At 53.1% G+C, this 12,924-nt stretch overlaps 1 protein-coding gene across 3 annotated transcripts in view; it reads right to left on the bottom strand.

Annotated features, from left to right (window-relative positions):
• TLN1 (talin 1) overlaps window positions 1–12,924 on the bottom strand; it is a 510,560-nt gene that overhangs the window by 140,624 nt on the left and 357,012 nt on the right. For all 3 annotated transcript variants that reach the window (XM_082266280.1, XM_082266281.1, XM_082266279.1), the window contains exons 2-4: window positions 10,372–10,542; window positions 4,835–4,932; window positions 4,522–4,651 (exon numbers count right to left, since the gene is read on the bottom strand). In XM_082266280.1, coding sequence (XP_082122406.1) covers window positions 4,522–4,651; window positions 4,835–4,932; window positions 10,372–10,501 — 358 coding nt within the window. In that variant the 5' untranslated portion in view covers window positions 10,502–10,542. The remainder of the gene's footprint in view (window positions 1–4,521; window positions 4,652–4,834; window positions 4,933–10,371; window positions 10,543–12,924) is intronic.

The raw sequence follows: 12,924 nt of genomic DNA, 5'->3' as shown, positions 1-12,924 counted from the left end.
ATAAAAACTGAGACCGGAGTCCCAGCCGGGAAACCTAGATCCATCTCCTGAGCTCGGCAGCAAGAAACTGATTGGTAGCTTTGTGTGTCTGAGGGTAATGTCTGAAGGGACAGCCCCTAAAGGTGTGTCTAGTTCAAGTTTTTTAATGAAGTTTCACTGCCTAGCCTGCTCCTGCAGAGGTCGCCATTACCCAATAGTGATGATACTTGGAAGGCCTGCGTCTGTCAGGAGGACATAAGAGAAAGATGTCTTCCTCGGAAAGGGCGTGTGTGTGAAACGTCTTTACAGACAGCTTCAGCTGTCCAGGCTTCCAGCCGCAAGATTGTGCGCATGTGAATGGATATTGCAGCCTCTCGTGACGTGATCTCCGGCATCCACACAAAAGAGCAGAGCAGAAGGCAGTTGTTAAAGTTGCTCTGTTAAAGCACGGTCCTGGAACACAGGGTCATGTTGGTTGGTCATTACTCTAGTCCAGTTAGCTGCAGTGTGACCTACAGAAATGGCAGCAAGAGCTGGTTGCAGGGCTGGGCCTCCCAGAGTAAAGAGCCTTTAGGAGAATGTCAAACCTCCTGTCTACACAATCTCTAAATGAAGGAACATCTTCAACAGATACTGCGAGAGGTTTAGGACAGGTCAGGATCTACTACCGGAACAGATCACTTTACTGTGACCTCCTCCACTGGAAGTTACACATTCTATCTGTTCATGAAAGGGGAAGGTGTGTTTGTACCCAAAAGCTTCATGTACACGGGAAAACCTCTCCTGAACTCTGGAACTTCACAGCTACTAACCAATGGTTAAAAACACAGTATACAGCGTGTATACAGACACAGTATACAGCGTGTATACAGTATATAGCGTGTACACAGACACAGTATACAGAGTGTACACAGACACAGTATACAGCGTGTATACAGACACAGTATACAGCGTGTACACAGACACAGTATACAGCGTGTACACAGACACAGTATACAGCGTGTATACAGACACAGTATACAGCGTGTATACAGACACAGTATACAGCGTATATAAAGACACAGTATACAGCGTGTATACAGACAGTATATAGGGTGTATACAGAGGGAATACAGACACAGTATACAGGGTGTATACAGACACAGTATACAGCGTGTACACAGACACAGTATATAGGGTGTATACAGACACAGTATACAGCGTGTACACAGACACAGTATATAGCGTGTATAGACACAGTATATAGGGTGTATACAGACAGTATACAGCGTGTACACAGACACAGTATATAGGGTGTATACAGACACAGTATACAGGGTGTATACAGACACAGTATACAGGGTGTATACAGACACAGTATATAGGGTGTATACAGAGGGAATACAGACACAGTATACAGGGTGTATACAGACACAGTATATAGGGTGTATACAGAGGGAATACAGACACAGTATACAGGGTGTATACAGACACAGTATATAGGGTGTATACAGAGGGAATACAGACACAGTATACAGGGTGTATACAGACACAGTATATAGGGTGTATACAGACACAGTATACAGGGTATATACAGACACAGTATACAGGGTGTATACAGACACAGTATACAGGGTGTATACAGACACAGTATATAGGGTATATACAGACACAGTATATAGGGTATATACAGACACAGTATATAGGGTGTATACAGACACAGTATACAGCGTGTACACAGACACAGTATATAGGGTGTATACAGACACAGTATATAGGGTGTATACAGACACAGTATATAGGGTGTATACAGACACAGTATACAGGGTGTATACAGACACAGTATACAGGGTGTATACAGACACAGTATATAGCGTGTATACAGACACAGTATATAGGGTGTATACAGACACAGTATATAGGGTGTATACAGACACAGTATATAGGGTGTATACAGACACAGTATATAGGGTGTATACAGACACAGTATATAGGGTGGATACAGACAGTATACAGCGTGTACACAGACACAGTATATAGGGTGTATACAGCCAGTGTATTGGGTATAAATAACACACAAAGTTAAACATGTGACACACAGCGGCACAGACACAGGTGACACGTAAAGATAAAAATACCCGGGACGGTGACACACAATGCTCAGCAGGAATGAGCTCATCCGGGGACATTCCTCTCCTGGTGATCAGTAAAGAAGAGGACCCTCCCCCTCCTATACCAGATACTGGATCCTGAGACTGATCCCGCTCTAAGCTGGCCACAGATTGATGGAAATTCGGCCGGTTCAGCGGGGACGGTCTGGGGTTCGATGATTGGGATGACACACTGGATGTATCAATGAGAAGTCAGATTACAGGATCTCTTGTATCAGACATGTCAGATTACACGGGATCTATCAGAGGAGATATGTCAGATTACACGGGATCTATCAGAGGAGATATGTCAGATTACACGGGATCTATCAGAGGAGATATGTCAGATTACACGGGATCTATCAGATGAGATGTCAGATTACACGGGATCTATCAGAGGAGATATGTCAGATTACACGGGATCTATCAGAGGAGATATGTCAGATTACACGGGATCTATCAGAGGAGACATGTCAGATTACACGGGATCTATCAGAGGAGATATGTCAGATCACACGGGATCTATCAGAGGAGATATGTCAGATCACACGGGATCTATCAGATGAGATGTCAGATTACACGGGATCTATCAGAGGAGATATGTCAGATCACACGGGATCTATCAGAGGAGATATGTCAGATTACACGGGATCTATCAGAGGAGATATGTCAGATTACACGGGATATATCAGAGGAGATATGTCAGATTACACGGGATCTATCAGAGGAGATATGTCAGATTACACGGGATCTATCAGAGGAGATATGTCAGATTACACGGGATCTATCAGAGGAGATATGTCAGATTACACGGGATCTATCAGAGGAGATATGTCAGATTACACGGGATCTATCAGAGGAGATATGTCAGATTACACGGGATCTATCAGATGAGATGTCAGATTACACGGGATCTATCAGAGGAGATATGTCAGATTACACGGGATCTATCAGATGAGATGTCAGATTACACTGGATCTATCAGAGGAGATATGTCAGATTACACGGGATCTATCAGAGGAGATATGTCAGATTACACGGGATCTATCAGAGGAGATATGTCAGATTACACGGGATCTATCAGAGGAGATATGTCAGATTACACGGGATCTATCAGAGGAGACATGTCAGATTACACGGGATCTATCAGAGGAGATATGTCAGATCACACGGGATCTATCAGAGGAGATATGTCAGATCACACGGGATCTATCAGATGAGATGTCAGATTACACGGGATCTATCAGAGGAGATATGTCAGATCACACGGGATCTATCAGAGGAGATATGTCAGATTACACGGGATCTATCAGAGGAGATATGTCAGATTACACGGGATATATCAGAGGAGATATGTCAGATTACACGGGATCTATCAGAGGAGATATGTCAGATTACACGGGATCTATCAGAGGAGATATGTCAGATTACACTGGATCTATCAGAGGAGATATGTCAGATTACACGGGATCTATCAGAGGAGATATGTCAGATTACACGGGATCTATCAGAGGAGATATGTCAGATTACACGGGATCTATCAGAGGAGATATGTCAGATCACACGGGATCTATCAGAGGAGATATGTCAGATCACAAGGGATCTATCAGAGGAGATATGTCAGATTACACAGGATCTATCAGAGGAGATATGTCAGATTACACGGGATCTATCAGAGGAGATATGTCAGATTGCACGGGATCTATCAGAGGAGATATGTCAGATTACACGGGATCTATCAGAGGAGATATGTCAGATTACACGGGATCTATCAGAGGAGATATGTCAGATTACACGGGACCTATCAGAGGAGATATGTCATATTACACGGGATCTATCAGAGGAGATATGTCAGATTACACGGGATCGATCAGAGGAGATATGTCAGATTACACGGGACCTATCAGAGGAGATATGTCAGATTACACGGGATCTATCAGAGGAGATATGTCAGATTACACGGGACCTATCAGAGGAGATATGTCAGATTACACGGGACCTATCAGAGGAGATATGTCATATTACACGGGATCTATCAGAGGAGATATGTCAGATTACACGGGATCGATCAGAGGAGATATGTCAGATTACACGGGATATATCAGAGGAGATATGTCAGATTACACGGGATCTATCAGATGAGATATGTCAGATTACACGGGATCTATCAGAGGAGATATGTCAGATTACACGGGATCTATCAGATGAGATATGTCAGATCACACGGGATCTATCAGAGGAGATATGTCAGATTACACGGGATCTATCAGATGAGATATGTCAGATCACACGGGATCTATCAGATGAGATATGTCAGATTACACTGGATCTATCAGAGGAGATATGTCAGATCACACGGGATCTATCAGAGGTTTGTCACCAATGAGCCAATCAGGTATGTGTCAGATCTCACCAATCCGGGCACAGATGGTCATCAGAAGATCACTCATTGTCTTGGAGTCGTCCACCATGACGGTTTTCACTGTCCCATCCAACATGCGGATCTTCAGAGGTCTCTGCTTCTTCCTGTACTCCAAGGTGTCCTGAGAGAGAGGCAGATCACATGACACCACAACACTGTCCGCTAGGTCACCTGACACCAGAATTGTGTCAGAAATCACAAATTTTGCTATTGGGCAGGTCACATGACACCACACTGCTGTCTGGACACAAATGTCAGCAAAATATACAAAAACAGACACAAATCTGCCCCTGGATGTCCTTACCCCATTACGTAACATGTAATAATCGAGTGCCTTCCCCGCCTCCAGCCAGATTCCTTTCTTGGGATCCTCGTCCGATAAAAACAGACCAAAATCATTCGCTACAGAAAAAAGGAAGACGGGTGAGTGAGAGCGGCACAGCAGCATGTTCCCAGTGAATCCCCTCCATCACAGACCCTGCCCCCATCCCCATCTATTTTCCTAGTGAGTCCCTTCCATCACAGACCCTCCCCCACCCCCATCTATGTTCCCCCTTTACAACACCTCCCACTACCAGCAATGACATTTCCTTTATAACTCCTCCCCTTCCAGCATTTCTTCATTAGCTCAAGAGAACCGCCAGAAGAACCGGACACCTGAAGCTGGTCCCAGCTAAGGACTGAACGTACACCGGCCCCGAGGACTGAACGTACACCCACCCCCCCGAGGACTGAACGTACACCGGCCCCGAGGACTGAACGTACACCGGCCCCGAGGACTGAGCGTACACCGGCCCCGAGGACTGAACGTACACCGGCCCCGAGGACTGAGCATACAGCCGCCCCGAGGACTGAACGTACACCGGCCCCGAGGACTGAACTTACACCGGCCCCGAGGACTGCACGTACACCGGCCCCGAGGACTGAACTTACACCGGCCCCGAGGACTGAACGTACACCGGCCCCGAGGACTGAGCATACAGCCGCCCCGAGGACTGAACGTACAGCCGCCCCGAGGACTGAGCGTACAGCCGCCCCGAGGACTGAGCGTACAGCCGCCCCAAGGACTGAGCGTACAGCCGCCCCAAGGACTGAGCGTACAGCCGCCCCGAGGACTGAACGTACAGCCGCCCCGAGGACTGAGCGTACACCGGCCCCGAGGACTGAACGTACAGCCGCCCCGAGGACTGAGCGTACACCCGCCCCGAAGACTGAGCGTACACCCACCCCCCCCCAGGACTGAGCGTACACCGGCCCCGAGGACTGAGCGTACAGCCGCCCCGAGGACTGAGCGTACAGCCGCCCCGAGGACTGAGCGTACAGCCGCCCCGAGGACTGAGCGTACAGCCGCCCCGAGGACTGAGCGTACAGCCGCCCCGAGGACTGAGCGTACACCGGCCCCCGAGGACTGAGCGTACACCGGCCCCGAGGACTAAACGTACACCCACCCCCCCCCCAGGACTGAGCGTACACCGGCCCCGAGGACTGAGCGTACAGCCGCCCCGAGGACTGAGCGTACAGCCGCCCCGAGGACTGAGCGTACAGCCGCCCCGAGGACTGAGCGTACAGCCGCCCCGAGGACTGAGCGTACAGCCGCCCCGAGGACTGAGCGTACAGCCGCCCCGAGGACTGAGCGTACAGCCGCCCCGAGGACTGAGCGTACACCCCCCCCCCAGGACTGAGCGTACAGCCGCCCCGAGGACTGAGCGTATACCCGCCCCGAAGACTGAGCGTACACCCACCCCCCCCCCAGGACTGAACGTACACCGGCCCCGAGGACTGAGCGTACAGCCACCCCGAGGACTGAACGTACAGCCGCCCCGAGGACTGAGCGTACACCGGCCCCGAGGACTGAGCGTACACCGGCCCCGAGGACTGAACGTACACCGGCCCCGAGGACTGAACGTATACCGGCCCCGAGGACTGAACGTACACCGGCCCCGAGGACTGAGCGTACAGCCGCCCCGAGGACTGAACGTACAGCCGCCCCGAGGACTGAGCGTACACCCCCCCCCCCCAGGACTGAGCGTACACCCGCCCCGAAGACTGAGCGTACACCCACCCCCCCCAGGACTGAGCGTACACCGGCCCCGAGGACTGAACGTACAGCCGCCCCGAAGACTGAACGTACAGCCGCCCCGAGGACTGAACGTACAGCCGCCCCGAGGACTGAACGTACAGCCGCCCCGAGGACTGAGCGTACAGCCGCCCCGAGGACTGAGCGTACAGCCGCCCCGAGGACTGAGCGTACAGCCGCCCCGAGGACTGAGCGTACAGCCGCCCCGAGGACTGAGCGTACAGCCGCCCCGAGGACTGAGCGTAAACCCCCCCCCCAGGACTGAGCGTACACCCGCCCCGAAGACTGAGCGTACAGCCGCCCCGAGGACTGAGCATTCAGCCGCCCCGAGGACTGAGCATACAGCCGCCCCGAGGACTGAGCATACAGCCGCCCCGAGGACTGAGCGTACAGCCGCCCCGAGGACTGAGCGTACAGCCGCCCCGAGGACTGAGCGTACACCGGCCCCGAGGACTGAACGTACACCGGCCCCGAGGACTGAACGTACACCGGCCCCGAGGACTGAGCGTACAGCCGCCCCGAGGACTGAGCGTACAGCCGCCCCGAGGACTGAGCGTACAGCCGCCCCGAGGACTGAGCGTACAGCCGCCCCGAGGACTGAGCGTACAGCCGCCCCGAGGACTGAGCGTACAGCCGCCCCGAGGACTGAGCGTACAGCCGCCCCGAGGACTGAGCATACACCCCCCCCCCCCAGGACTGAGCGTACACCCGCCCCGAGGACTGAGCATACACCCCCCCCCCCAGGACTGAGCGTACACCCGCCCCGAAGACTGAGCGTACACCCACCCCCCCCCCAGGACTGAGCGTACACCGGCCCCGAGGACTGAACGTACAGCCGCCCCGAAGACTGAACGTACAGCCGCCCCGAGGACTGAGCGTACAGCCGCCCCGAGGACTGAGCGTACACCCCCCCCCCAGGACTGAGCGTACAGCCGCCCCGAGGACTGAGCGTACACCCGCCCCCCCCCAGGACTGAACGTACACCGGCCCCGAGGACTGAGCATACAGCCACCCCGAGGACTGAACGTACAGCCGCCCCGAGGACTGAGCGTACACCGGCCCCGAGGACTGAACGTACACCGGCCCCGAGGACTGAACGTACACCGGCCCCGAGGACTGAACGTACACCGGCCCCGAGGACTGAACGTACACCGGCCCCGAGGACTGAACGTACACCGGCCCCGAGGACTGAGCGTACACCCGCCCCGAAGACTGAGCGTACACCCACCCCCCCCAGGACTGAGCGTACACCGGCCCCGAAGACTGAACGTACAGCCGCCCCGAAGACTGAACGTACAGCCGCCCCGAGGACTGAGCGTACAGCCGCCCCGAAGACTGAGCGTACAGCCGCCCCGAAGACTGAGCGTACAGCCGCCCCGAGGACTGAGCGTACAGCCGCCCCGAGGACTGAGCGTACAGCCGCCCCGAGGACTGAGCGTACAGCCGCCCCGAGGACTGAGCGTACAGCCGCCCCGAGGACTGAGCGTACAGCCGCCCCGAGGACTGAGCGTACAGCCGCCCCGAGGACTGAGCGTACAGCCGCCCCGAGGACTGAGCGTAAACCCCCCCCCCCAGGACTGAGCGTACACCCGCCCCGAAGACTGAGCGTACACCCACCCCCCCCCAGGACTGAGCGTACAGCCGCCCCGAGGACTGAGCGTACAGCCGCCCCGAGGACTGAGCGTACAGCCGCCCCGAGGACTGAGCGTACAGCCGCCCCGAGGACTGAGCGTACAGCCGCCCCGAGGACTGAGCGTACAGCCGCCCCGAGGACTGAGCGTACAGCCGCCCCGAGGACTGAGCGTACAGCCGCCCCGAGGACTGAGCGTACAGCCGCCCCGAGGACTGAGCGTACACCCCCCCCCCAGGACTGAGCGTACACCCGCCCCGAAGACTGAGCGTACACCCACCCCCCCCCAGGACTGAGCGTACAGCCGCCCCGAGGACTGAGCGTACAGCCGCCCCGAGGACTGAGCGTACACCCACCCCCCCCAGGACTGAGCGTACACCCGCCCCGAGGACTGAGCGTACACCCACCCCCCCCCAGGACTGAGCGTACAGCCGCCCCGAGGACTGAGCGTACACCCACCCCCCCCAGGACTGAGCGTACACCCGCCCCAAGGACTGAGCGTACACCCACCCCCCCCCAGGACTGAGCGTACACCCACCCCCCCGAGGACTGAGCGTACAGCCGCCCCGAGGACTGAGCGTACAGCCGCCCCGAGGACTGAGCGTACAGCCGCCCCGAGGACTGAGCGTACACCCCCCCCCCCCCCCCAGGACTGAGCGTACACCCACCCCCCCGAGGACTGAGCGTACACCCACCCCCCCCGAGGACTGAGCGTACAGCCGCCCCGAGGACTGAGCGTACAGCCGCCCCGAGGACTGAGCGTACAGCCGCCCCGAGGACTGAGCGTACAGCCGCCCCGAGGACTGATCGTACACCCCCCCCCCCCAGGACTGAGCGTACACCCACCCCCCCGAGGACTGAGCGTACACCCACCCCCCCGAGGACTGAGCGTACACCCACCCCCCCGAGGACTGAGCGTACAGCCGCCCCGAGGACTGAGCGTACAGCCGCCCCGAGGACTGAGCGTACAGCCGCCCCGAGGACTGATCGTACACCCCCCCCCCAGGACTGAGCGTACACCCGCCCCCAGGACTGAGCATACACCCGCAAGAAATACCCCTTCTATAGACTGCCATCAGGCAGACAGCATAACTCCATGTACCTAAATACACGCCCCTAATACAACCGTAAAAATTTCCACTAGCCTGCTCGCATTTGGCAAGTGGAAATTAGCGGATGGCGATTGTGGGGGGGGGGGGGGGGGGCGTTAAAGGCAGGGGGGTTTGCTGGGAGCCAATTCTTCTCCCAGGGATCGACCAGGAAACTGTGAGGAAGGGAGAGGAGAGGTAGAGGAGAGCCGGCCGGATCACACAGAGAGGGGGAACTCCTTCTGTGACACAGCTTGGATCTGAAAACTGGCTGCTATCAAAGTCCCGCCTCCTAGGACAGACGTCACACTACTTCAATTTCATTGGACCAGTGTGCTGTCTATCATAGGAGCCGATCCAGGAGGCGGGACTTTGACAGGGACCAGTGTTTCAGATCCAAGCTGTCACAGAAGGAGATTCTCAGGGTGATCAGCCCAACTTTCCTCTTCCTTCCCCAGTTTCCTGGCTGATTGCTGGGAGGAGAAGCAGCTCCCATGAGGCTGCACCGATGGGCACTGATGAGCTGCACCGATGGGCACTGATGAGCTGCACCGATGGGCACTGATGAGCTGCACCGATGGGCACTGATGAGCTGCATTGATGGGCACTGATGAGCTGCATTGATGGGCACTGATGAGCTGCATTGATGGGCACTGATGAGCTGCATTGATGGGCACTGATGAGCTGCATTGATGAGCTGCATTGATGGGCACTGATGAGCTGCATTGATGGGCACTGATGAGCTGCATTGATGAGCTGCATTGATGGGCACTGATAAGCTGCAATGATGGGCACTGATAAACTGGACTGATGAGGCTGCATTGATGGTGTGACGTTACTCACCGTCACTGGGAGTGAAAGACAGATACATAATGGACACTGAGAAAATGGTTTGGATTGCTATATTCTGTGTTTACACTTATGATAATGTGTATTGTACTTCAATGTCAGAGACAGGCTCTCCCTGTTGTCTGTGTATTGAGGTGTGATGTGGATTCTGGTAAGCCTGTCTGTCCCATTGTTAATTGTAGAGAAACAGGACTCACGCTGTCCGATCTGCGCCTCCGGCACCCGCTCCCGTATCATGCGACAGGCGTCATAGATCATGGTGGACGGCTCAAACTGCATCGTCTTCACCACATTGCCGATACTGATCTTCAACGACAGCGCCACCATGGCTGCACGGGGGTGGGGGAACTATTCTAATGGGACAAAACCTGTGGGGAAAGAGATCCGTGTTACACACAATGCAAAAACCAAAAACAGGCCAATCAAATACAGGGGGGTGTACACACATTCAGATATACATACAGGGGGGTGTACACACATCCAGATATACATACAGGGGGGTGTACACATCCAGATATACATACAGGGGGTGTACACACATCCAGATATACATACAGGGGGTGTACACACATCCAGATATACATACAGGGGGGTGTACACACATCCAGGTATACATACAGGGGGTGTACACACATCCAGATATACATACAGGGGGTGTACACACATCCAGATATACATACAGGGGGGGGGGGATGTGCACACATTCAGATATATATACAGGGGGGGATGTGCACACATTCAGATATATATACAGGGGGGTGTACACCGTATATGTACACAGATATATGAAGGAAGGGTCCAAACATCTCCATACACAAGATATATATACTGTACACGGATATATGAAGGCAGGGTTCGGACCTCTCCATATACACAGTATATACACACAGAATATCGGAGGACATTCCCGGCAGGATGGGTTGGATGGTTGCACACACATCCCAGGATTCCTGACATCTCCATATACACAGATCTATAAAGCCAGGGTCTGGACAGTATATACACAGATATATGAAGGCAGGGTTCGGAAATCAATGTATACACAGTATATACACAGATATATATGAAGCCAGGGTTCGGACATCTCCATATACACAGTATATACACAGATATATATATGAAGGCAGGGTTCGGACATCTCCATATACACAGTATATACACAGATATATATGAAGCCAGGGTCTGGACATCACTGTATACACAGTATATACACAGATATATATATGAAGCCAGGGTTCGGACCTCTCCATATACACAGTATATACACAGATATATATATGAAGCCAGGGTTCGGACCTCTCCATATACACAGTATATACACAGATATATGAAGGCAGGGTTCGGACCTCTCCATATACACAGTATATACACAGATATATATATGAAGCCAGGGTTCGGACCTCTCCATATACACAGTATATACACAGATATATATATGAAGCCAGGGTTCGGACCTCTCCATATACACAGTATATACACAGATATATGAAGGCAGGGTTCGGACCTCTCCATATACACAGTATATACACAGATATATATATGAAGCCAGGGTTCGGACATCTCCATATACACAGTATATACACAGATATATATATGAAGCCAGGGTTCGGACCTCTCCATATACACAGTATATACACAGATATATGAAGGCAGGGTTCGGACATCTCCATATACACAGTATATACACAGAATATCGGAGGGCATTCCCAGCAGGACGGGGTGGATCGGTTGCACACACATCCCAGGATTCCTGACATCTCCATATATAGAGAGAAGAGTCAGTCCGGGGGAGGGGGAGGGGGTGAACATTATAATCATTGCTATTACAACACTTTCCAGACCTCATTCCAGACGTGGTGTAGTAGTCACTAGGAGGAGGAGGAGGGAGAGTACATTACATCCTAGGAGCCCACACCCTACTAACTGCACCCCATGTAACCCACAACATATATCCATCTGTAAAATCCATGTCTTAGGAGTCCATTGAGGGACACTGCCGGGTTATACTGCCGTCTACAGGAGAATGTGGCACCGGCAACCAGAAAAATCATCAGCCAGCCCCTGTAAACCCCCTCGTCTACCCTGGTGGTATAATAGTAAACCCCTTGTCTACCCTGGTGGTAGAAGTGTAAACCCCTCGTCTACCCTGGTGGTATAATAGTAAACCCCTCGTCTACCCTGGTGGTATAAGTGTAAACCCCTTGTCTACCCTGGTGGTAGAAGTGTAAACCCCTCGTCTACCCTGGTGGTAGAAGTGTAAACCCCTCGTCTACCCTGGTGGTATAAGTGTAAACCCCTCGTCTACCCTGGTGGTATAAGTGTAAACCCCTCGTCTACCCTGGTGGTATAAGTGTAAACCCCTCGTCTACCCTGGTGGTATAAGTGTAAACCCCTCGTCTACCCTGGTGGTATAAGTGTAAACCCCTCGTCTACCCTGGTGGTATAAGTGTAAAACCCCTCGTCTACCCTGGTGGTATAAGTGTAAACCCCTCGTCTACCCTGGTGGTATAAGTGTAAACCCCTCGTCTACCCTGGTGGTATAAGTGTAAACCCCTCGTCTACCCTGGTGGTATAAGTGTAAACCCCTCGTCTACCCTGGTGGTATAAGTGTAAACCCCTCGTCTACCCTGGTGGTAGAAGTGTAAACCCCCTCGTCTACCCTGGTGGTAGAAGTGTAAACCCCTCGTCTACCCTGGTGGTATAAGTGTAAACCCCTCGTCTACCCTGGTGGTATAAGTGTAAAACCCCTC

Source organism: Pelophylax lessonae (genome assembly GCF_965119305.1).
Source record: "Pelophylax lessonae genome assembly, chromosome: 1".
Lineage (NCBI taxonomy): Eukaryota > Metazoa > Chordata > Amphibia > Anura > Ranidae > Pelophylax > Pelophylax lessonae.
Note: the sequence above shows the minus strand (reverse complement) of the source record. Positions and strands in the feature narration are given on the sequence as shown.